We start from the raw sequence: 27,057 nt of genomic DNA on the forward strand, positions 1-27,057 counted from the left end.
AACAGTACCATGGGTCCTTAATAGGATATATACGTGCAGGTATATATCATGGAGATATGGCTTTCGTTATATTATTATGTGTATTCTGGAGGGTATTTTTTTTTCACCGACAAAGAGAACAATCAACTCAACTCCCGTGTCTCATAGGCCAGCGCAGAACTTGAAGGGACTGTAAGGGTTCATCTCGTCCAACCCCCTTCACTTGACCGGAGATGCTACTGCAATTCTTTTTGTTCTCTGTTAATCGACACTTTTGATTTTTTGAAAACTGGCTTTCGAAGCCTATCGTGGAAAACAAGGTGCTCCAGGATTTAAGGGCGCAAGCAAAATCTAAACAGAGCAATTGCACCTTCAGAAACAAATATGAAATAAAATGTCCTAAGATGAATTAGAATCACTCACTTTCAATCTGGCTTGTGTTATAAAGATGTCAAGTTAGCAAAAATTCCCCTCACAGAGGGTAGCAAGTTTTCTTGAGGAACAGAAATAGTTTTCTTCCTTGGTAAAACTGATCATCCAAACAACTGTAAATTTCTATGTAAATTTACAACCTTTTTTTGCAAACACCATGACTATACCCAAAAGCACACCTCCGAAGCTCGGTCTGGGCACAGCTTCCCAATGGCATGCTGTGCCTGAATTTTTACTTCTTTTAATGGAATGAAAAAACAAAACAAAACAAAACAAAAAACAAACCCAAACAGCATACTGACAATGGAGTACTCTTGGAATGAAACCACTCTCCCAACCAGAACCCAGAGCAAGGTCTTGGCCTGTGCACACTGAACATCAATGCATGTGATGCCCCCAGGGTGAGGTTTCTTTTCCCTTAGGAACTGAGTGTTCCCTTCCCACAGTCCCACAGTTGGTTCGACGTGGCTTCGGGGTCCGTATTCGTTAAAACCCATCACCACCATACAACCCAAAGACATTTATACTTAGCTAATGAACTCCATTAGCTTCCCCTAAGTATATAAGTTATACCTTTTATGGATCTGCTCTACATATCAGGGGCACGACGTCTGGAGCGGTAGTTTCTGCACACAAGGTATTAATCGACGAAGACCATGCACAATTTTGCTTGCACAGTTGAAAGGACGGGTGGGGTGGAGGGTAGGAGTCGGAGGAAGTGCTATCTGAAAAGTTCAATATAATGCCTCCGAACTTATAGCTTGTCCTATCTTTTCCAAGTCTTTGGCTTTCCCACCTGACCCTGAAATGATCTCTGGACAAGAATGCACCCATTTTCAGCTAAACTTGACAAAGGTTCAGTGGACAACACTTGGAAAAACAAACCAGTGCTATCACCGTGACCTGCAAAGACAAGACTGTCGGAGCGTGTGATGCGCCATCTTGCGTCCCATGGAAGCCATCTTTTCTCTCAACTACACCCTAGTGTTTCTGGTGATGGGAAAAGAATAGTCCATGGCACAGAGTTCAACAGTCTTTTTACTCCTCAGAAAGCTCCTCAGGGGAAGGTGCCGAATACATTCCTCCCAGCTAACAGTGGCTGGGTTTTTCCTAAGTAGGGACTGACGCCAGCTGATCCAAATGGTTGTCTTTGTTCCTCCCATACTGTGGTTTATAATAAATCTTCTTTCTCTCTGGTTTTAATCTCCCATAGATAAAGGCTTCCCAGATTAAACACAAGTTTTCCTGTTTCATACACAGGCTTAAGCCATCCAAAAACAATAAGAACAGTAATAATAATAAATAAATAGAAGTGAATCCATAGAAACTCTCGATGTCTGTACAGCAGAAGTGACAAAGTTTAAGTCAAATATTTGTTTTCCCTTTTTTTCATCCACATCAAAGGCAGGAATACAACAAGGCATTGTTAGTTGTGGTGGGCAAACTGGAGTGTCAGCTGATATAACAAATTAGGTTTGTTAAGGCCTTTGTCTATGCAGAGTTAATAGTAATGCAGAAGCCAGATTGATTCAAAACAAAGAGTAAGGACTGTAAAGCAAGGAAGACCAAAAAAAAAAAAAAAAAAAAAAAAAACCAACCCAAAAAACAAAAAAAGGGAGAGACAAAAGAAAAAGGAAAAAAGAAAAGAAAAACTAGGGAAGAAACCAAGGGAGATGGAAAGAGAGAAAGAGATAATGCCAAAAAGAAGTCCATACTGTGTCTGCGGATGGAGAAGTGCACATGGCTTCCCTCTGAAAGCCTCTCGGTGTCTTTGTTGTTAATACTGTCGGAGTGCAGAACAGCAGATTGATGGCATCCAGCGGCAGTTAAAAGACGTTCATCCTCTCGGCCCATCTGAGGAGGTGCTTTGGGAAGGATCGGTCTGGGGGAAAGGGCCCTAGCCCAGAATATCCAGGTAGACCGGAGATGCCTTGGCCAAGTTCTGAAGGAGGGTGTGGATGCCCTTGATGTTCTTCCTCATGTGGGGCTCTCGCTGCCAGCACCCCAGCATCAACTCATACACCTCCTGGGGGCATGTTCTAGGTCGCTGCAAGACTCGGCCCTGAGTGATGCATTCTATCACCTGGACGGGACAGAGACCAAAGACAGAATCAGACAAGAAGAAAAACAGTGCAGTGAAACAGATGTCAGTGCCAGGAGAGGGCTGCTTTAAAGAAACCCACTCGGCGTTCACTTGTTTTGGAGGCAAGAGAGCAATTACCACGGGCTGGTAAATCGTGGTTAATTTGATTGGTTTCTGTCCCTTTTTCATGCCACACTGACGTCACCACACTGGCAGAGAAATGCTTTATCTCTGTGGGGTGCTTCTAGACCTCACCCTGGAATTGCAACGTGTTTTAGTCTTACTGGCCTGAGATGGAACCTGGAACTTTCGTGTCAGGGCGCCGACTGATAAGGGAACTTCAAGCCTTAGAAATGAGTGGTTATTCTGGATTTCAGAGCTGGGATAAGAGACAGATGTGGGGGCTTGAAGAAGACGCAAGGTGCCTGACCAAGAAGCTATGCCTCACATACAGACATATCTACAAAATAATTAAAATAGGGAAACAAAACACTACAACGTTCTAGTGAAATGTTAAAAAAAAAAAAAAAAAAAAAAAAAAAGAGCCCTGAATCCTTAGTGGAATACTACCAAAAATCTAGCTGTGTTAGCAAACACTGCTTTGCTTTCTCTAGAACTCTTAAATTCAGAGAGTGACGATACTTTGGCCGTGACATTTAGGTACAGAGCAGGCCATGTGGGAGGTGACACTCCCAACAAGGCCACACAACATCATCTCCTGGCCTCCAGCCGAGGGATGCCTCTCAACATCGGCCCTCGGGGGTCTCGCCCAGCCCACTGCGCACCTCGTTGTTCGACAGCTGGTACCAGGGCTGTTTGCCGTATGTGAAGATCTCCCACAACACAACTCCCAGGCTCCAGACATCACTTTCTGTGGTGAACTTCCTGTACATGATGCTCTCTGGAGGCATCCAGCGAATGGGTAACATCGTGTGGCCACCGACCTGGTGGAAAGTGGGGTGAACAGGAGGCGTCAGTCACCCGAAAACCAAGTCCCCATCATTAGCGGGAAAAGTGTAGAATAGAAACGGGAGGGGGGCACTTTGTCCCTTTCCTTTATTTGTATTTATTAACTTTAATTATTTATAAAATACATGAGGGAAATACAATTTCTTGATAATCTCAAGCAACAGAGACAAGAGGGCAAAGAATAGTCAAAGTATTTTTTTTTTTTCATATTGTTTCCTATTCTCTCTTGAAACTAGATAGGGCAGAGATGATGACTGGACGGGTGTTCATCGTGGATAACACATACACTCACACACACACACACATACACACACACGTGCTTTCTGGTGTGAAGAGGACCCAGTCTTCTAATTAACAAGATCACTTTGACCAGGAAACAAGTAGGGAGCTCTGTCCAAAATGACCCACCAAGTGACTCTACTTTCTTAGCAAGGCCAGAGCCTCCTTCCACTGGGTCTTAGGATGAACGCACAGTGTTGCCTCAAATACCCTGGCCACCACGATCCAGCCACGTGCACAGCAGAAATTATTATTCCCATTTTACAGGTGAGGCAGCTGAGGTTCAGACTGCTATGGACACAAAGAAGTCAGGTCTTTGGACTCCGAGCTTAGGACGTTCCTCTACTACAATTGAGCTTCTGTACAAAAGCAAATAAGTAAATACAGTTTTGAAAAAGTCCATTTTAGTAAAAAACACTGAAGCTGAGGTGTTAGATGGCAAGGGTTTTAGCACAGACACAGAGTACTTTGTTTGACAAGGACACCTGTTTATGATTTCCTACTTCCCAGAGAAAAGTTAAGAATTTCACTTTTGGATTTGTAGCACATCAGGGCTGTCTGATTTTAAACCATGATCAAATTTCTGCACAGCAGCCCTGGGTGTGGCAGATCCCACTTTTCAGGCCAAAAACCCCAGCACTGCCAGCTCAAATGTACTGCCTGATGCTGGGGTAGCAGGTGGTCACGTAGACAGCAGGAGTCAGACCTCATGACAACCATCAGCCCCTGAGCTCTTAGACTGATGCCACATTGAGTTTCTGCCCGATTATAATTGTCGGTGTCCATTTCTGCCTCATTAAAGGGAAGAAATGGACTAAGAGTACGTGAAAAAGGCTGTTCAACTCCTGAGCCCGAGTTGCTGAGAGTGTCAGAGATGTCTAATATGCTCGGTGATTTCCAATGATGCTCTTGGCATCAAAGAAACCTTGAGTGTTAAAGGAGGAGGGCATGCTGTGTTTTTTTCCCTCCATTCTTCTATGTACAAGGACCCCAAATCTGACAAGTAGGGACATAAATTCCTGGGTCAGGGGTAAGGTGGTCCCAAATCTTTGATGTATATATGTATATGTATGTGAATATACATATATATGTATATACAAATATATATACACATACATACACATATAGAGGTAGGTTGCCTTCCATCACCTTTCAATGTCCTCCCTTGCTTTTCACCATGCGGTGACAGGGAGTCACTGTTCCATGAGCACAGATTTCCCTCATGGAGCTGCCTGGGGACGCCTGAAGGTGATGTCAGTACTTAACCATCAGGCTTGATATTCAAAACACAATTCGTGTGACACAGGCATTGGCAGACCAGAAAGGCTGCCAGTGGCCATATCAGTGCGGACATGTTGGTGCCGTTGGCCTGCTGAGTAACTGCCCGGCTCACAGCCCTGTAACCCCATGCGCCCAAGACTTTGGGAAAAGGAAATCCGCCCATGCACAAGGGGTTCCCAACGTTTCCAGATACTCACGAGGACTCAAAGAACCAAGGTGGAATGGTCCCCTCAGGTGCTGGCAGCCATATACCAGCACCAAGGAGAAGGTTTGTGGCAGCACAGGAGCAACTTAGTGCAGACTCCGTGGACTGTGAGGTCTCCGCGCAAATTTTTTTTTTTTAAGTTTATGTATTTATTTTGAGAGAGAGAGAGAGAGAGAGAGAATATCCCAAGCAGCCTCTGCACTGTCAGCTCAGAGGCTGACACGGGGCTCGATCTCAAGAACCACGAATTCATAACCTGAGCCGAAACCAAAGGTTGGACGATCAACCGACTGAGCCACCCAGGCACCCCTCTGTGCAGGTTTTTAGCGAAAAACACATATTTATTTATTTTTGGGGAATATTGAAAATAGAACCCAGATTTATGATCAGTATATAGTTGGTCTGTAGGGGATAAAAAGATAAGTAGAACATTATGGACAAACACGTGGTATTCTTTTGGATACCACAGGCCTCAAAAATATTAAGAGCTAGCTCACTGCAAAGGTTATGTCAAATATGCTGTAAGCTGTAACTTGCTTCACTTCTTGGAGAGTCATGATGCACACAGCCTTCTTGAAGTGTCTCAGGAGTTTAGCCGAAAAAAAAAAACAACAGATTTAATTTCGTTTAACATAGCAAATTCAACTAAGTTGAATGAATGTTTGTGCAGGGGCAGGGGGAGTGGAGACAGAGAGAGAGAGACACAGGGAGTGAATCGCTTACATACATGTAGAATCAGACAACTAAAGATACACCGTGGGATGCGTTAACCTAGCAAGATACTATGCTTTCTATATTCTTATGCATTCACACCGGTAATGCCACGGACAACGCTCAGCTCGTGATCGTAGAAACGATCCAGGGCACACTCCAGTGCACTGTTTCCTAGTTGGGTAGCCCTGACTAGTTGCCAAACCTCTCTGTGCCCAAGCTGCTCCAACTATAAAATATAGGTTGCAATATATACCTCCCACGGTTATCGTGAGGTAAACACTCAGTATTTGTGAAAGTGCCTTATAAATCTCAGTGCACTAATACAATCATGCTGTGTCTTCCTTCTCTGTAACCTTGAATACATCTTATCTCCTCCATTCTGGAGGCATTAAAAGGGCCAACACATAAGACTCTCCTAGATGGCTCACTCTCCATTGGCGAGTGCTCTGGGACCCCTCTGGTTGTGGCACCTCCCAGTTTTTCTACCCCATGTTGTTAGTGGCCAAAGAAAAAAGCTCCTGCTTCCTTTAAAGGAGTGAAAAGATTCAAATTTTGATTTACATGTTTTCCCATCTGATCATTTGTTTTATGCCTGCAGTCTCTTCGGGACACATTTTTCACGTTAATTCTTTCAAGCGTCCCTTCTGGGATTTCACACACGCTGTTATAAATAATGCTTTCCTTGTTCTGATGTCAAACGGGTGAGTGGTGGGAGAATCTAATAAAAGTTCAGGCAGGGTTCACAAGTTTTCTAAACCCATTTAGAACATTTCTGAACATTTCTTTTGGAGGCCTTTCTCAGGATTTTGGAGCATGTCACAAAAAGTAGACCAAGGGGGGCGGGAATAGAGTCACCGTTGTTACAAATTACTGTCATATTCCAGTCACAGTGACTGGATGGCTTTTGGATTTCACAAAACCACATACTGTGTGGCAACAAACACAACGAGGCATTTGTTTTGTATTGTGCCACCTGGCAACTTGCCCTCGTATCCTGGCTTAAATATTTGTGAGATGGAATGCGACCCCAAGCAGGACACGGGGAGTCAGAACCGTCGCTTCGAGTTCTGGACACTCTGTGGTGCCAGGCAAGGCTCTGCAGTGATCAAGGCAGGTCAGGAGCTTGCTCTTCACCAAACTCACCAGATTGGATTGATGCCAGATGGGAAATCCAGGTAGCTGGGGAGTTGACTTGGACGTGAGATTTTTATTTTCTTCAACCCAGCACTGTGGGGTTCTAGACCCTGCTATGCTCTTAACTAGCTCAGCTAAGTCACGTTAGGTCTGGCTTATTGGTAAAATGTGACAGGTTAGACCAGCTTTTGATTACTTTTAGCACAAAAAACTGTGGTTTTGTAATCACCCACCACCACTTGGCCACTGTGGTCATCCATCAGCACCGAGGAGTTCACCTTTACAAACAATTTCCATTCAAAGAATTTCCACTTGAACCCAGTAGTTACCCTCGGGGTAAGACATTGGTTTACCTTCATATTGCAAATTAATGCACCCAGATGTCAGAGAGTTTAAGTAGCTTACCTAACGGCACACAATAATGTCTGCCAGTGGACATCGTGTACTTATTCCAATGGGTCACTCTGCACGTCTGGCTTCTGCAATCTCTAAGACATGCCCTATGTCCAGCCTACAGGTCCCATTGTGTGGCTCCTTACCCAGGCTGAACCTACTCATGCCTCTTGGAAGTTTGATCTCCTCTCCTTTCAAACTACTCTCCAAAGATCTCCTGAAGGTGAGCTCAAATTCCACCATTTCAAGAAACTCTCTGTCCTGCTACAGCTCACTGAGTTCTCCACAGGTAGTCGGGCGCCCCTCAACATGGCACACAGTCCCTTCTTTTATTAACAGATTACATACCTGAAGAAGGATGGGTGCCTCTCAGTTACGTCTGGACAGGCATGAGGGGGCTGGTTGGTAAGCATATCATGTCTTTGAATGAGTTTCTTATGAGTGCTTATATTAGGAGAGGAATTCTTAACATGTTCTTTTAAAGAGATCACTGTTCACTACTTTCCGATCTAACCTCAGATAACTTCTCTGAACTCCTGACAGAACCAACCTTAAATTAAATGGATGGAAACTGGCTCATCCATTTGATGCTACAAATAAGATCCATTTAGTGAAATTCATAATTTCTTAAAATTCAACCCCAAATACTGGAGTTCACAAGGAGTATGAGAGCTGTCTGAGTTGTGTGGGGAACCCCATCCATTCCTTGGTTTGCCATCTGTGCAGTAGATGGGGGAGTCTCTGGTGCAGACATGAAACTATTTGATTTAGGAATGAAGTCTAGAAGAAAGATGTCATGATGCATAACATGGAGGAGTATCATTCTACATACAGTGATTAGCATCTCATATCCTTTGAGGATGGAGAAAGAGGGCAGACTAAAGAAGAAAGTTAGTGAAAGAGCAAAGGGCTGATGATCATCTTGGCTGGTGAATCATTGCAACTTGCTTCAGTCAGTGAAACTAATCAGAACAATGTCTGAGTCCTGTGGTCAAAGAGAAATTCCATAGTGCCTAAAATAAATCAAGTTATGGAAAATAATTGATCCTGTTTTTTTCTTCTCTTTTCTTTTCCTTTTAGAGCAGGTGAGAAAGAGAGAGAGAGAGAGAGAGAGAGAGAGAGAGAGAGAGAGAGAGAGAATAAGCAGGGGAGGGGCAGAAGGAGAGAGAGACAGAAAATCCTAAGCAGGATCCACATCCAGCATACCCAGTATGGAGCTGGATGCAGGGCTCAATCTCACAACCATTAGATTATGACCTTAGCCCAAATTAAGAGTCAGATACTTAACCAACTGAGCCACCCAGGTGCCCCTGGATCCTGTTGAGACATAGCAAGAAAACAACTGTTCAGTTATATCTTAATGTTTATTTCCCTGACACTTCATACTTTTGATGGTGACATATATAGGATGATCTGGTTAAAACCAAAACAACTTGTGCTCTAGTTAAAATACCTAAGCCTGAGCATCCTTTAAACATACTTGTTTGAAAGGTGTGTAAGACAATAAATCCTAAAGAAAATACTGAAAGTCCATTGGTAAAATTGGCTTTTTGCTTGAAAACAATGACTTCATTATTTTTAAGTCAAATTGGATACATCTACTCAGTTCAACTGCAGTATTTCTTATCCAAGGGGTACTCTTTGGGTACATGCTCTTTGGTCACTTGGTTGCAAATTGTGAAAATTCCCTATGGCTTAACGAACAGTATGATTTATTTTTCTACATTGGAAAACTAGGACTTGGGGAAGTCATGGAATTTCCTGGGCAAGTGTAGATGTGAACTGGTGACCAACGATACTGAAGACAACTCTTCCTCCCACTGCTCTTCACTACAAGATCCTAGGTTCTTTCTCACTGGTATAAATATATAAAGCATCTTTATTGCTGGAACAAGTTAACAAAGGAATACACATCCTATTTTCCCGGTGGGCTAGGAGATGAGAGAGGAGGTAACAAGCTTAGCTCTCCTTTTTCCATTGGGCTTCATATAAAATGCATCGACCATCCTCCTTATTCCCTCATCCTCTTCTCAACTCTTTCCTCCCCTTCTCCCTTCCCATTCCCTTCTCTCCCTTCCTCTTCTCTTTTCCTATTACATCTATTCTTCTCAGTGTGGCCCCTTCCAGTTCCATTCCTGCTCCATTTCCTTGAATTCCCCTCAAATCTCACCTGTCCAGTTCCATTCCAAAAGACAATGTTATATTTCATCTTGTCCAATTCTTTCATCTCCCCCAAATGATCACGTGTGTCCCCACCACAACTCATTCTCCAGCCACCATGAGGTCTAGTCTCCTCTCTGTGTTTGTATGAGGCACAGTGGGAGGCTGGAGCTTGTCCACAGATCCAAAGCAAATGCTTAGCTGGCTTTGAAACTACTGGTGATTTAAAGGTGAGTAATGCTAATCTGGGACCTTCTAAACTCAACTGGCAAAGACCAATGATGCCTGGGAGGCCACTTTCAGCTTACGGTGTTTAGTCAATGAGTGAGTGATAACTTGTTTGGAAGCCAAACATTTTACTCCCTTAGAAATATGCAGGCCAAAGGGCAAGCCCCATTAAGAGATGATTAGCTGTCAGAGGCTTTTGACCACATTAAATATAGAAGAGGCTCCTAGACCTCCTTGTCACACCCTATACCCAGCTGTGTTGCTTCAGTAGTTTCTTCTGACCTGTTCCTTAAAAATTCATGAAAGCTGTAAACTTTAAGAAATAGCTGGACCTTATTTACTTATTTATTATGTGTTGCATCTGTACTATGAAGTTTAAAAAAGGAGAGAGAAACAATTGATGCAAAATATTCTCCTTGGAGAAGCTGGAACCATTGCGGTCAGACTGTGGGCATTTTCTGACCACATCCAGGAAGCTCAGAATCCTCCTATTATCAAGAGTGATGGGGTGCTTCCGTGGCATGTGGCTACTGAACCAGGGGATACTTTGTGGGAAGAAATTCAGCCTTTCCTGCCCTGATAATAGTCCTGAATGAACGCAGCTCAGGTGGAGTCCAGAGGAGCACTAGGGATGGCCTGGTCATCCTCTCCTAGACAGTAGGAACCAATTATTGCTACACTGGAAATTGCTGTTATTTACAGCCCAGAAATCTTTCATTATCTTTTACCGTTACCAATGTGGTCATAGACATAAGGGTTATGAATTAGTAACTTCAAGCTGAGTGTTTTTGAATTAGTCATAGAGAGGATGTGCTGGACCTTACTGCTAACCATATTTTTGCAAATACTTTTTTTCCGTAATTAAATCTCTGCTGCCAGAATAAGGCAAATGATCATGATTTGAAGGGAAAGGTCCATAGACGTTTCATTGCTATCTCCTGACACTTGGATTCTAGGTGATCAGATAAGGCAAATTCAATACCAAATTTCCACTGAAAATTGATTTTGTCTTTATTCTACCATGAAATAATGATAATACAAGTGATGAAAATAGCAGTAATAACACCTCATGTTTGTATAATACTTTCTCATTCATTGTATCATTATTGTACCTACCCTGAAATATGTTTGTGAAGATTAGCGGATTAATTGAATTAATTAATTGAATCAACTGATTAATTAAAGATTAAAGTTTCACGTTGGAAAAGCTCTGTGGTGCCATTGTGTGATGCCATTTATATGACTTTCTTGAAAAGGCAAAATGATAGGTCTATAGAACCCAAGGTTGTCAGGGAATTGGTGGGAGGGGGGCTTGCTTTACAGGGACGCAAGAGAATTTTGGGGGGTGATGGCAATGTCCCACGACTTGATTATGGTGGCAGTTAACTGACTGTGTTTGCCCCAAATCAGAACTGCACACTAAAAGAGGTGAATTTTACTATTATGTATATTATACCCGAGTGAAACTTGACTTTAAAATCAATCAATCAATCTCTTGGAATAATGCCCAGTATATAGTAAATGTGCAAAAAAGACTAGCTGTTGTTGTCATGCTAAGTAGTTGATTCTTGATTCTTTGATTCTTGATTAATCCTGTGTGGCTAGTCAGACATGATCTTTTATCCCAACGTAAGAGATAAGGAATCTCCGGGCCCAGAGGTAAAGTAAGCTACCCGAGGCAACACCGCTAAGGCATGGTACTGTCTGCAGCAGGGCCCAGCTCTCCAAATGGATGGCATCCTTTCCATTCTGCCTCAAGTCTGACATGGAGTCAGATTTGGAGCTGGGAAGGGCCCTCTGCATTAGTCTGCTTGGGCTGCCATAATAAAATATCATACGCTAGGTGGCTAAAGCAACAGATATTTATTTTCTCACATTTCTAGAGGCCAGAAGTCCAAGAGCAAGGTTCCAGCCAGTTCAGTTTTTCTGGTGGGAGATCTCTTCCTGGTTTAACAGACAGCTGTACAGAGCCTGTGTGTGAGCAGAAAGGAAGTAAGCTTCCGGTGTCTTTTTATAAGGATTCTAATCCTATTGGATCAGGGCCTCACCCCATGATGTTATTTAACCTGATTACTTCTTTATGGGCTCCATCTCCAAACATACTCACGCTGGGGGCTAGGACCTCAACATGTGAATGGGTAGGGGGGTACAAACATTTAGTCCCTAATACTCTCCTTGCCAACGCGCCCCCTTCTGACTCCAGTCCATTCTGGGGAAGCAAGAACATGTCTGCCTACTAGGACCTGTGTAATTCCGGTCCAGAATGCAACTCTGTGGTTCTCTGTCAGCATCTTCACGTCCCAACCGACGGCTTGACCCCAGTGTTCCCTTTCCTCCTGGGTAACTCTTGATCATTATCGACTAATTCTAGAGCTTAACAAATGACTTGACCTACTGCTGTTCCACAGAAGATTCGGTTCACTTGCAGTGCAAACCTTAGGACAGTCTCAGTCCTCACACTATTGCCCTATCCCCCAGTCCATCTGGGGTTCCCTGGGGTGACTAAGGGAGAGCAAGCAGACCCTAGACTCCCTAGTGATGTGTAGATACAGGCAAAGGGCTTCCAGGACTCCATGTTGCCTCAAGTGACATCTCTCGTGGGTCTCATTGTCTCCTGCTTGTGCTCTATATACGATTTAAAGAACATTGAAGTGATTGCAGCTTTATCTTATTTTTACATCTGGCTCTAATCAGAAGCAAATAAGTCATCTCTCAGTAAAGCATAAGACTCCAATTGCACCGGTGTTTAAGAATCACATTTGGATTGGGGCGCCTGGGTGGCTCAGTCGGTTGAGCGGCAGACTTCGGCTCAGGTCATGATCTCGTGATTTGTGAGTTCGAGCCCCGAGTCGGGCTCTGTGCTGACAGCTCAGAGCCTGAAGCCTGTTTCAGCTTCTGTGTCTCCCTCTCTCTCTGACCCTCCCCCACTCATGCTCTGTCTCTCTGTTAAAAAAAAAAAGAAAAAAAAAAAAAGAATCACATTTGGATCTAGATGGGGTGCCTGGGTGGCTCAGTCGGTTGAGCGTCCGACATCAGCTCAGGTCATGATCTCGCAGTTCATGAGTTCGAGCCCCGCATCGGGCTCTGTGCTGACAGCTCCAGGAGCCTGGAGCCTGCTTCGGAGTCTGTGTCTCCCTCTCTGCCCCTTCTCCACTCATGCTCTGTCTCCCTCTGTTTCTCAAAAATAAATAAACGTTAAAAAAAAAAAAAAAGAATCACATTTGGATCTAGAAACAAAGATTGTTCACCTTAATAATAAAGTGAAATTAGAAGTGACAACATGTGCCCCCTTCCTGATTGCCTCCCCCATCCTCATCGCACTAACTCTTATCAACCTTGATGGGGGAGTTTCCTGAGTGGATCAAGGCGGGGATGATGGCTTTAGAAAGCACTAATACAGCATGCTGCCTGGAGTGTGATTATTGTACTCCTACATCACTCAGCAATGGGGAGTTGGACATTCCAACCGTATACATTTCATCAAGCTGCCATTTTTTTTATGTTCAGTGTTACTGAGCTTTTGATGGCCTCCTAAGCATTATGGTTTTAACCCCGAGAGACCATCTGACTCTAACATTTGAGACTGAAGCGCTGCCTCCTTTCATGGTGAAAAGCCAACAGGGACCGGCATGCTCTGAGCAAAGGCAATCAGAAAAGCAGGAGCAATGTATATTCATGCCATTGTGTATGTTACGGTGATTTCAGTGTGTTGGTTCAGGACCAAAATTCCAATATGAAATTGTTTCTACGGAAATAATTCCAAAGGGCTGGTGTTCCAGCTAGTTTTTACAAAGGAAGAAATCAGTGATTTGTCAACAGAGGAGGAAAACAAAAAGAAAGCTTTTCTGTAATAGAATCAGCCCTCTCCATATCAGCTGTGATTACGGTAGTTACTGATGCCTGGGCGCATCAGGTCCAGTAAGCGGAGAGATCAGGTTTCTGGGTGGATACCATACATCTGTCCCCCATTAACCCCAGCTTGTTAGTTAACACGGAAGGCTCTGCCAGAATGTACCTTCCACCATTAACCTGAGATGAAGACTTAATACACCAGAGCCAGTTTCAAATGAATAAAGTTTTCTTTCCTCTAAGCTGCAGAAGTTCATTCTGAAAGAGGAACTGATGCCTTGTGTCCAAAGGAATGTAACAATGAGAAAGTTGCTTCCTCTAGGGAGCTCTGAATGCCTACCTCGGCATCCTTATGGTCCTTTTCTACAATGTCTGTGATATGTGTAATGTATAGAGATTGTGACCTTGGTTATAAAAGACTTAAGATTTCTTTTTTTAAATATTTTTTTTAACGTTTATTCATTTTTGAGAGACAGAGAGAGACAGAGCATGAGCAGGGAAGGGGCAGAGAGAGAGACACACACAGAATCTGAAGCAGGCTCCAGGCTCGGGGCTGTCAGCACAGAGCCCGACACGGGGCTCGAACTCACGAACTGCGAGATCATGACCTGAGCCGAAGTCGGACGCTCAGCTGACTGAGCCACCCAGGCGCCCTAAGACTTAAGATTTCTTATGATGATCATGAAAGGTAAGAAATAATATAATAAAATTAACTCTCAGTTATCTATTCTGTGAAATAGAATAGAAATAGAAATATCTTTCTGTGCTAAAGACATCACCTTTAATTTAAATTACCTTTAATTACCTTACATTTAAAACTCATCTTTCTCATATCTCTCTAGACATACTTACAGACAAAATATACCCATAGAAAGTTCACATATTACAAGAATTGGAGTGCAGTTTCTTGCCTGATGATAGTGGCAGCTCAGTATTATGGAAACCCAGTATGGCGTCACTGGGTGCTTCTCAAAAATTTCCACCAAAGCACCCCAAACTGCAGAAAGAATTAAAAGGCCAAGGATGTGGGGAATAATTGGGACCATGTCTGTGGGTATAGCCCAAGGTGCTTATGGCAAATGTGGAATTTCTTCAAAGTTTTATAGTTTGTCTGTAACATCTGATGTAAGTGTTGCATTCGACTTCACAGTGCATTATCAACGGTAATGATCTGTCAACAAATAATTTATGAAAACTGATGCCTTAGAAACATGGGCCATGTTCATTTTGTGGCTTCATGGGTCTCTGGTCTGGACCCACCATTGTGTGCTCAAAGGCTACTCAGACTCCTGTTGGAGAGGCATTGGTGCAGAAACACAAGACGGTGTGTCCAGACCACAGACCCGTGAAGCCACAAAATGAACATGGGTTTTGGAGTCAGCAGACCTGGTTTCTTATTCTAGCTTAGCCACTCACTAACTAGGTGAACATAAATAAATTACTTTATGTCTTAGAGTCTCTCTTTTGCATCGAGATAGGAATACAACCTATAAGTCTAAGTGAAGCCTGTGAGGTTCCCTGATAGGCTAAGCTCTTGAGATCACTGTGGTTTCCCTGGAAATTAGCCTGATGGTCAGAACGAACCAAGAAGAAACATTCCGGCAATAGCGATGGAATAACAGAAATACATCTGCATGAGGATTCCCTATGGCCCCGCCTACTACTGCACATTCCCAACTCACAAGCAATATCTCATTAATCTGCTTCTTTTCATGTACATTTATCAGAGTACATTTCAACAAATTTGCATTTAGTTAGTGCCATGTCCACTGTGGGGAAACAACATTGGACGAGAGTAGGTCCTTGCCCTCTGGGGTTTGTTCTAGAACTATAATGCAAGGCGGAGGGTTGAGGCCATGGTGGAAATGCGAACAAATGGCCGTGAATTGTGATACTTGTGTGGTTTGGCCGACAACTTAATCTAATGCTTTCAGCTCCCTTCCATGAAGAGGTATATATTTGGATACCCGAACATTTACCACTATGTCCACAGGGTCACGGAAGGAGACTGCTGGGAAATAGCAGGACAGAGAGTTTTCAAAGAAGATTGAGGAACAGGTTCTTCACTGATGTCCCTGAGAAATAGGAGTTGGCTGTAGTGTCCCAAAGAAGCTGTGATGGCTGAGTTATGTTCAGCTTTGTGGATGACGTTGACCATCTAGCTACCGTCTGTTGCAGGCCTACCACGTGCAAGGCATGACCATGAGCTTTACACATATTCTTTAGATGAGCTGCACTGAACTACAAACCAGGCCAATACAGCAACAAAGAGGGCACATCAGTTAGGGATCCCCATCAGCCGCGTGCCACGGACGCAGTGGCCTACCCAAGGAGAGAATTCACTTCACTCACAGGAAGTCTTGAAGTATGCAGTCAAGGGCCAGTGGAATTCCCTAAGAAGTCCTTCCAAGGTCTTTCCACCTCCTGTTTGACCTCATGGGCCACTGCAACTGCCTGCTAACTAACCGCCCCCCCCCACTTCCCTTCTGACCTTCCCCCAATCCGTTGTCCACACAATAGCCAGAGCAATAGTCTTAGAGTTTTAATTGTATCAAATCATTTCATTTTCTGCTATCAATTCTTTCATGACTTCCCATTGCCCTTAGGATAGAGTGAAAAGCCATTAAAATAGCTGCTAGAACTCTTGTTGATATCAGTAGCTCTTTCTCCAGTCTCCTCTCATTGTTTGACACCTTACCTTGCCATGACCCATTGACTTTGGTCTTCCTTCTGTTTCTTATGTGTCCTCAGGGCTATTTCACCTCAGGCCCTTCACACATACAGCTCCTTGAGTTTTACCTGACTTCTACTTGTCCCTTGGGACTTAAATACCATAATTTGTACATCAAATGCAAATTAGACTATCAGGCAGCACGATTTTCCTTCCCCTCAGCACCAATCTGTTTTAATGACACGCTTATTTGTGTTTACGATTTCCCTCTGCCGCTAGAGTACAAGCTTCATGAAGGGTGCCCTATCCGGTGCTTGGATGCTCAACAGATATTTGTCAAATAAAATGATGGCATCTGGCTGCCTCAGGCAATGGCCCTGGTAGACAGACACTACAGTATGAAATAAATAGGAAAGGAACACACGGGGCTAAAGCCAAAAAGGCAGTTTTCTGTCAGCCCCATTCAGGGTTGTCAGCACAGACCCCTTGGAGCTGAGAGGGGTATCCAGAGGGCAAAAGCGAAAAACAGACAGTAGCCGATTTGCTTTAGACAGTGACACCCGTTTCTAATTTAAAGTGTAAATAAGGAATGGGACAGACATATGTTGTACACAGAGAAAGAAACATATGGGAGAAGTTACCAAGAAAAGCTATGGAAGCTGAAGATTAATGGGGCTGAAGCGACCCATCATACAAGAGAGGGCATGGTTGTTGTGGACAGTGAGAGAGAATGGAAGGGGTGGATGTCCCGTCCCACGGGTTCCCTTCCCTTTGCTCATCCTGTGGGGTGTCTGTTGGCCACCCCAACTGCACTCCACGAAGCCATCCCACTTACACAGGCCCCCCCTGTGGCCCCATTGGAATTTCCCATGGGAGGGGTGTTTCCCACTGGGGTGGCTGTTGCTTGAAGGCGGGGGACGCTTGTCCTCCAGTGGCTTTGGCATGGCACCACACCTGCTTAGTCTTGATGGCTGGAGAGGCCCACAAGGCAGATGGAAGTTAAGGACAGGACACCTACACTTCCCTCGCCATTATTACTTGCAACCTACCCTCTGCCTCTCACCTAACTGCCCAACCTTCACAACCTCCAATCATCACCAGAGTGCTGTGGACTAACTAACATCTTAAGTTCAACGAAAAGCCAAGCCCTACTCCTTAAAGGACTATCCATTTCCATCACAGCAGAGAATGTTAAGAAACGCTACTATAACACTTTTTGGATTCTCAAACCCTCGCTGCATGGAGTATAGACTGATCTTTTTAACTGTTGAATTGATAATCATTTGCTTGTCTTGGTATCATTTACTCATTCAGTAGAAATTTACTGAGCTACTACGGGCTCCCAGGCATCGTCCTAGACACGGGATATTGATGTGAACCAGCTCCATGTGTTCATGAGGTTCTCATTTTAGTGGAAGACACAGACAGACAATACATAAATAAACTGATATCCATGCATGAGTATGTCAGGTGGTGATCAATACCGTGGAGAAAAGGAAGTAAGTCAGCGGACAGGATAGAAAGGCATACTAATTTAGAGAAGAATGTAAGCAAAGGCTCTTCTGAGCAGGTGATAGGTAAGCAGAGATCTGAATAAAGTGACAGAATAAGCCATGCAAACGTCAGGAAGAAGTGCATTCCAGGCCTTGGTGTCAGCAACTGCAAAGGCCCTGAGGTAGGAACAACCTTGATGGGTTTGAACAGTAAAGGGGCCAGTGTGGTTGCAGTGATTGTGTCAAGAAGGTGAATGTAGGAAAAGAGGTGGAGCGTTTACCCGGGCATCTTAGGTGGGGTTTTATATAATGGTGCACCTGAATTGCTGTGTGTGTCTACCCATATCTGTATTTATATTTATATCTTTACTTTTATATCTAAAACTCTGCTATATTCAGATAGTACTTTAAGGCAATCTGCTTGATATTGTTTTACAACGAACACACGTGGTCTATAACCTAGCTACTACTACTGTTTACTAAGCAGGAAAACCAAGGCCATAGTCAGAATCAGGACCTGAGGTGGCAATGGAAGACAGATGTTTCAAATCCACTAATCTTGCCTCTTTCTCTTTGATTTTTTTCCTCTTGCTTCACACTGCTTGCCCTAATCTGTCTGGTAGCATGATCAGCTTTGTATGCAATCATCAGCCACTTCCTCTGAGCCCTGTTCGCAAGGAAATCCCTTCTTCCCTGATCCAGAGAATTCGACAAGGACCTGACTGCACCACAGCAATAACCAGTGCTTTCGTTTTGCAGGACGTGGTGGATTTAGGAACTGAAGTAGGTCTGACTGGGTGGGTCCCCCAGCCCTTTCTTTCAGTGCAAGGAGAAAGAGGCAGTGGAGGGATCTTATTATTTCTGGGTTCCTCAGTAGCACAGATACATTCCTGAGTTTCTCAGAGCGTGGAATCTCTGGGGTGCTTAGTTATAGCCCCCTTGGTATTTAGCCTTAAGATTTATGCTAATGGGCCCTGCAAGTTTCTCTCTGTCAGTACGTGATCAGGAGACTCCTCTCTACATTAGTTTGTTTTCCCTGATCATTTCCCCAATATTCCACCCGTTATATGGTCACACCACTGCTGAGGCACCCTTTGACTCCTGAAACAATCTGAATTTCCTTTGAGGAAGAGAGCTGCCCTGTGGTATCTCAGGGGAGAAGAAGAAAGATTTCATAATCCTGAAGTCCTTAATGACGGTGTCTTCGCATTCTTTCTTTGTGCATCTCCCATCCTGCCTCTATTCCTTCATCAACACCTACGGCCATTTTTCTGTAAATTCCCTCCCAAGGTCTCTCTCCCCAGATATTACATTTTGTTGATGCCAAAACATCTGTTTAGGTACAGATCGTTGGCATTTAGGATCCTATATTTACTGGTTCATATCTACTTGAATCCATTTACGGAAATGGCTTTATGAAACATATAAAGGTCTTTAAGCATTACTATCCACTCTACGAACACAGACTCAGGGACAACAATTCCCTTCAGCCCTGATTCGTCTTTAGAGATGAAGACAAGAACACTCCAGAGAAGGGCAAGGTTTACACAGCACAAACAAGCCACTGCAAATTAACTCAAAACTGCAGGGAAAGACAGAGGTGACTCCAGACTCAAGGCACTTTTAAGCAATCTGCCCCTTTCCCAGGTGTTGTGTCCTCTGCTTATCCAAGGGTGAAAGGTCCTCAAATCCCCGCCTTTGGGACCCCTGTTCCTCCCCCCATCTTCTGAATCCCCCTGAATAGCACCACCATCCCCACCAACCACCATTGTTTGTTCAAAGCCAAAAACCTGAGTCATTATGGATTCCTTATTTCCCCTTGTCCCCCTTGTCCCCCTTGTCCCCCGTATCCAAATCACCACCAGGTTCTTTCAGCTCTGCCTGCAAAACACACCTTGAATGCACGCCCCTGCCCATTTCCACTGCAGCCAATCATATGTTTTCACAGGAGCCTCTGCTGAGCGCTCAGCTCCGCCCCCAAGAGTTGCCCCACTCAGCATGGAACCTACCTGAGCTCTCCTCCTAACCTGGCCCGCCTGATGTTTGAGGGCCTCGCTTGAAGACAACCTAACCTTGTCCCTGAAATCTCCTTCATGGTCTCAGTGGCCTGTCCCTGCTGCCTCTGCCCCACAGGAGTGCCTCACCACACGACTTCCCTCTTTGCCCCAGGGGCCAGATGTTTGTTATCTTTGCCCATCACTGCAACTAGATTTGAATGAAACTTAATCCTGGAGCACTCAAATAACAAAAAGTATATGCTCAGGTGGTTAGTTCTCTATGGTCCGTACTTGGTAAAACTTTCCAAAGACAGGAATGTAGATTTTTTGAGAAACCTGTGAAAGGCTTTTTATCCATTTGCTAAACACTTTAATGGTCACTTCATTGCCTCTCTAGATTAAATCACGAAAGTTGCACCATTATTGTAAAGTGGGAAAAGTGGTTACCCCTGGAGGGAAAAATTAGGCTCATCGGAAGAGGAACCCAAAGTGATCTTTATAAAGTAAAACACTGCAGAGAGACGATGGCAACTAATAGCATCTGGGAAACCCGGCACATCCACACATCTGAGGCTCACACCACACGTGAACCGTGAGCCTCACGGGTCAGACGCTTAACGATCTCCACTAATGAAAACCCAGCCAATCAGAACTGGCCTCATTTTGATAGTTATCCTCCTGGGGTCTTCAGAAATTACAATCAGGCTTGCTTTGCATTTATATCACCCAAGTCCTGGTCAGGGAAACTGGGAGCTGGGCAGTGGGGAGGGGGTAGGAGTTTATTTACCTGAGGGAAACAGGCTAAGGTGTGGCCTGACACCATGTTCAAGTGATGAGACAGTATCACCAGGGGAGTGAATAGTGCCTGGTCACCAAGGGCAGGTCAAGAAAAGGTGAAGGTAAATTGTGGCATGAGGATCTTGTGTTTGATAGAATTGCTTTTTGACGTTAATGGCCAATAGGTCATTAACCTTTGAATGCTCAGATCGGTGCCGCTGTGAAGTACCCTTCTCTCTATACCTCTGATGCCCTATCTTAAGATACCCAAGGGGGCTTTTCCGGTTAACCCCCTGATTTAGAAACTTCAGCTGCAGGAAAAGGTGCTCAGCGTACCCCAGCACTGTCTCTGACAGCTGGGTCGGAATCCTGCTCTAATGATAGAACGTGTCCCATAGTAAAGCACCAGCACAACGCCCTAGGCCCCTCTCCTCCTCTGTCTGAAAGGGGAGAGAAACGGAAGGGGAGTGAGCAAGAGAAGTGGGACTATTGGCCTGGGGGCCCTTGATGGAATGTTCTTGAAAGGGGGTCACCTCCTTCCCTTCTCTTCTCTCTCCTCCGCCCATCCTCAACCTGAAATCAAGCAAAGGACTTCGAGAGAATTCCTCATAAAGACCAGGGACGCCTTAAGAAGGGCAGACTGGGCCCTTGTTCTGCATCCGAGCCTCTGTTTCGGCAGCAGACTGTGTGCACTGCGAAGGAAGAGGGGAAGGATGGTGGAGCAAAAGGGGGCCACAGGAGAGCCTGCTCCCCCAGCACTGGGAAGGGAAATGGTGTGTGGGCTTCACAGGTGTAACTGGGCGCTGTGGGAGGTGTCCACGTTCGAGCCTTTTGATGTGTGCCGCGGCTGCTCCCAGGTGACCCCTGACCCCTGGCAGTGTTAGGAGAGAAGCTGTGATGGCAAAGCAGAGGATGACGATGGCGATGTAAGAGATGTTTGCCCTTCATCCTCAATCCCTCCTCCCAGACCCTAACCTTACAAGACAGAAGGCGAGAAGGGGGAAGTCCAGCCTGTGATGCAGTATGGAGGAGCTTTGATTCTGACAATGGAAGGACACTGCAAACTAGATGCAACTGCTTTTATGCCTGAAGGTGAACAGAAAAGCTTGGAATCTATCTGAGATGCTCTTACGTGCTGGGAAATACTGGCCTCAGGAGGGTTGCAATGCGTACCACTCCACACCTATTAGGATGGTGAAAATCCATGAGGCCGACAACACCAAATGTTGGTACGGATGTGAAGCAACAGGAACTCTCATCTGTTGCTGGAGGGGATGCAGAATGGGGCAACCACTCAGGAATGCAGTTCGGCAGCTTCTGACAAAACCAAACATACCCTTACCATATGATCTGGCCATTGCGCTTCTTGGTATTTACCAGATGGGTTGACAACTTATGTCCACAAAAATCTGCACATGGATGTTAATAGAGGATGTATTCATAGTCACCAAAACTTGGAAGCAACTTGAAGATGTCCTTCAGTAGGTGAATGGATATATCAACTGTGGTACATGCAGACAACAGAACATTATTCAGCACTAAAAAGAAACTATCAAGCGGTAAAAAGACGTGGAGGAATGTTAAATGCATATTAGTTAGAAAGAAACCAGCCTGTAAAGGTTACATACGATAGGACTCCACCTCTATGACAGTTGGAAAAGGCAAAACTATGGAGACAATAAAAGATCCAGAGGCTAGGTTGGAAGGGGCTCAGGGAGAAGGAAGAATGAACAAGCAGAGCCAAGAAGATCTCTAGGACAGTGAAACTACTCTGTATTGTAGACAGTATGACATGGTGGCTACATTATACATTTCTCAAAACCCACGGAATATGCACCACCAAGAGCGAACTCTTATGTAAGTTATGGACTTTGGGCAACAATGTGTCCATGTAGGTTCATGACGGTGACAAATGTACCACTCTGGTAGGAGATGGTAGCTGGGGAGACTGCATGGGTGCAGGGCAGGAGGTATGTGGGAATCCTCTGCTTTCTTCTCAGTTTTGCAGTGAATCTAAAGCTACTCTAAAGCATAAAGTCTATTTTTAATTAATTTTAATTTTTTAATGTTTATTTTTATTTTTGAGAGAGAGAGCATGAACGGAGGAGGGCAGAGAGAGAGACGGCATGGAGGACTGGAAGCAGGCTCTCATGCAGGGCTCGAACTCACAAACCATGAGATCATGACCTGAGTGGAAGTCGGATGCTCAGCTGACTGAGCCACCCAGGTGTCCCATAAGGTCTAATTTTTTTAAAAAGTGTGACAATGAGCTACAACAGGGACCGAAGCTCCATCGCTCGGTTTGCCGGTCCTTCCCTGCCCTCGCTGTAACCTGCCATCATTCATGGGACGGAGAAGCTGAGCAGTGGGCACAGAAGTGTGCCTCAGAGGAAAGCAACAGCAGAGAGAGCTGGCTGGCGTGGGGTAACCTGTCTGCCACGCCTAGGGGCGGAAGTTAGTGTGGCCGGAAGTCCGTGTGGCCGGAAGTCCGCCCTCCACAGGAAACAGAAAACTGTGTTCCTCAGGAGTCTCAGAAATGGGGACATAGTGAAAGCTGAGGAAGGAGGCCAAGAAAATGTGGGGCAGAACCATTCTCACCAAAAGTAAATTAAGTTTACCGTGGAATGTACACACTGTTTCCTCCACATAGGAATTTAAAAATAAAAGCTTTTTTTTTGTAGTAATTTTGAGAAGTTGATCGCTAAACTTGCCAAGAGGATGTTAGGCACGTCAGTATGGCAATGGTGCTGAGCTGGAATAAATTAAGAGGAGGAAAAAGTAGCAGATATTAATGAGAAGCATCTTTAATTAGTACGATTTGTGTCTCAATGGGCCCGTAATGTTGGCTGTATCATTGCCAAAGGTATTAGAATGACTTTAGTCATAACAGTTGTCTCTTAAAGATATTAGACTCCTAATGGACGGTCCAGAAAGAGCTTTTACAGCTTACTGATGGTGAGGGTTCACAACTGAGAACAAAGAGTGTCTATTGTCCTTTCCCACAGGCTTCTATAGGCTTGGGCAGTCATAGAAGAGCAAACTTCAATGTTGGGTTAACAAAAGGATGTTCAATGGAGGAGAGATAAAACAAAAGGCTGAAATGGACTTTGTGTCTGGCTAGCTGGTCAGCCTTGTCCTCGTACACATATAAGTGACTGGGTTTTCTTATGTGAACCAAGAAGAGGGTCCCCCGGAGGCACCCAAGAAAGAGTGTGTGGAAGACAGGCTGAAAATGTCAGAAGACAAGACATTTGGTCGAGAGAAAGGACAGGCTGTTTGGGGTTTCAGTGAAAAGGGACTGACAACCTCCTCTACAGATGAGGGTTGATTTGGGGCAAACTTCCACCCACTGGGGCTTCACTAAAATGACATCATCTGAGTTTGGATTGCAGAACCATGTCGGGTGATGCTGCATCGTGTATAAATGAGGTCCTTCCAGTAGCAAATTCCTTTTCTTCCCAGAATGGATTCACCTTATATCAAATTCTAAGAAATAAGAATGGTGGCATGTAGGAGAGTTTCTCCATGAAGTGGAGCCTGAGGCCAAGGCTTCTGTTTTCTCAGGGAGTACAGTGCCAGGGACATAAGAAAAAGGAGCCACTATTTGGTGTCCATGAGACTGATGGCTTGCTCACAGGCTCCTTCTGGGAGCCTACCGGAAGTACTGGGTCTTGGAAGAGTCTGAATGAAAGGAAGAATGTGGAATAACTTATCTACAGTTTCTTTTCCCCTATTGCTCAAAGATTTTGACACTGGGTGTTGGCTTCCCTGCGAATACCAGAAGAGCACACATGGGTATCAGAGCGAGTCTAGCGGAGTTTCACATCACAGCATCAACAGGCAGGCGACAGGCCATGATGTGACAGGTACACAGTGTGGGCAAGATGAAGGTGCTATTATGCAGTCAGTTGGGAACACATACAAGGAGCTGGAGTAGAATGAATGGCCAATGGTCCCAAAGAGGCAAAGCCCAGAGGATCTGAATCAGTGCATGAGAGGTATCTGCTACGGGAAGGGGATTAGGCTACAAGACCCTGCTATCTTTCCTTTCTTCTACCATTCCACTAGGGCTGGACCCAAATTTCCCCACCCATGTTTTCAGACCCATCATTACTTGAGCAGCCTCAGCTTTCCCCAGCCCCTTCCCCAAATTGCTTTGCTGATATAGAATCAACCTTCATGTCAGGCTGACTTGGTGTCCCTTTGTTGACCACCCAGCCCCCACCTTATGCCTAGAGTACCTCTTCTTGTTCTTCTGCCCCAAGGGTGGCAAGTCTGTGCTGGCCACTACGTACCCCCAGCTCACAGTTCAAAACTCAGCACTGGAGTGTCTCTAGACAGTCCTTTTTCTGACACAGAGAGGGATTTTGCTTGATCTCCATTCTAGTTATCACTCTTACCAGAGTCTTGTTAGACTTACTTGTCTTCCAGAGATATATGGATCTCTGCCTCTAAACACGAGCTCAGTACTTGGGTCCCTGTCCCCCAGGGCAGATTTTTTTTTTTTACAGCCAATTCCTGCTTGATAGGATTTGGGGATATCTGTGCATACAACTCCTCATTTCTGGGTCCATCCACTTTGAGAGGCATTTAGCTTCCTCTTGACCCCTAGCCTGGACTGGAGATTTCTCTCAATCTCAGACACTAATTTTGCCCCTGGGCTAATTTCCTACCACTAGCTGGACTTGCCCACCATAGTGTCTGAGTCTAAAACCCAGCACCTGTGTACCCTATACCTAACCTGTCTGGCTACTACATATTCTCTCTGAATGCTATACTATGAAGACAATTACAAATGAAGAGTTGATAGACGTCGTACTTAGTTTGCTTCCTGCATAGTTGTTCATGCCTCTCACTGGGTAAAATGTGCACATGCTCACCTTCGTGGCCGGATGGAGACCGAGAATCAGACATATGCTACTAATCACTGGACTAAATGTGGACAAAGCCCCAGTTGAGTCTACGGATGGGCAAAACTGGGCTCACCAGCCTGGAAAGAGCCACAGAGAGGAAGGGGGTTAAACAGTGAGGGCACTAGAAAATCAGCCAGATCACAGAGCACCTATCGTGATGTGCACACCCCTGGTAGGGGACAGGCTATTATCTGGCACTCTCTCTTTTTCTCTCTCTGCCTCTCTATAGACCTCTTCTCTATTCTGACTTTCTTTCCATTTTATCTTCCATATAATACCATGATTCAGAGGATGATTTTGGTATTTAAAGACCCGCCAATGGTAATAGCTTCCTGGTTGCTGACCTAGAATAGAGTCCTAGCTCTCTGACTCTGAATTCAGGGCTTGCTACCCTCCACCGCATGGTGTCCTGGCGGCAGCCTGTGTCCTCTTCTGGGACTCACCCAGTGAGGGCAGAGTCTGAGGCCCCAGTTCAGGGTGTCTCTCCTTCAGTCAGGTGTGGTCAGGCAATAGGTCAAGGGGGAAATAGCTATTCTTCCCATCTGCAAAGCTGAGCTTTAAATGACTTGCCTCTGGGCATCTGTGCTCTGCCCACTAGCCACAGCCCCCCAGGGGCAGAACTGCTACCTTGCTCCTGCTGTTCCTCTGGCAAGATGCCTTAAAGATTTCTTTTGCAAGCTTGACGGAGTGAGGAACCACGATGGCGGTCATTGCTGAGTCTTATCACGTCTTTCACGCTGCGTTAGTAAATTTTGAGTGCTTAATAACTGACATGAATGGGAAGGGGTTTACATCTTTAGAAATGCCTTTCCCAAGGTTAATATTTCATGCTAAATCTATTCACTCTTTTGACATTTTTATGACCTGTGCAGAGCAGTCTCATATGTCCGCAATCATGCCCAAATTGAAAGAGTATGATGATCACTTCACAGTATAAAAACTGCTCTCTGGTAAGTCAATGTTAAGCATCTTGTTCCATTTGGGATTTGTGTCCAATCAGATATTTTCCTTTTAAAATTCTGACTCCTTCGTTTTCACAGGATTGTAATATTTGGAAAGACAAGAAAGAGACTGTTGCCTTTTCTGGGGATCTCAAGCGTTGCATATATTTGTTGTCCACTATTAAAGGCTAATTACCTTTGGACAAGTGAATGTGATCTATTGAATTAAAAGTCTGGAATGGTTGCCCTAAAGTTGGACCTGCTTTTGAGTTTTTGTTTAGTTGGCTAGATAAAGGTGGCATGTTCCAGGGTTGGAAACATAACCAACATATGCTCCAGACCATATGCTGGTTCTTTACATACATTAATTGACTTAGTTTCTTGCAACAACCCAACAAGCTAGGCTTTACGGTGTCTAAATCTCAGATCAAGAACCTGGGGGCTCACAGAGGACGAATGACATGCCCAAGTGTGTGGCCAAACCAGCCCCGCAGTGCCTAGATGCCCAGGCCAGAATCAGCTCTAATTTGTTGGGATTATCATCATGCCTTGGATTCAG

At 44.7% G+C, this 27,057-nt stretch overlaps 1 protein-coding gene across 2 annotated transcripts in view; it reads right to left on the reverse strand.

The window, feature by feature from the left end:
* Nucleotides 1-659: 659 nt before the first annotated feature.
* Nucleotides 660-27,057, reverse strand: part of NTRK2 (neurotrophic receptor tyrosine kinase 2) — a 337,422-nt gene continuing 311,024 nt past the window's right edge. For both annotated transcript variants that reach the window (XM_040450286.1, XM_040450285.1), the window contains 2 exons: nucleotides 3,280-3,438; nucleotides 660-2,494 (listed from right to left, as the gene is read on the reverse strand). In XM_040450286.1, the coding sequence (XP_040306220.1) occupies nucleotides 2,309-2,494; nucleotides 3,280-3,438 (345 nt within the window). In that variant the 3' untranslated portion in view covers nucleotides 660-2,308. The remainder of the gene's footprint in view (nucleotides 2,495-3,279; nucleotides 3,439-27,057) is intronic.

The sequence above is a fragment of the Herpailurus yagouaroundi genome, unplaced genomic scaffold (assembly GCF_014898765.1).
Source record: "Herpailurus yagouaroundi ecotype Mexico unplaced genomic scaffold, PumYag 201, whole genome shotgun sequence".
NCBI lineage: Eukaryota > Metazoa > Chordata > Mammalia > Carnivora > Felidae > Herpailurus > Herpailurus yagouaroundi.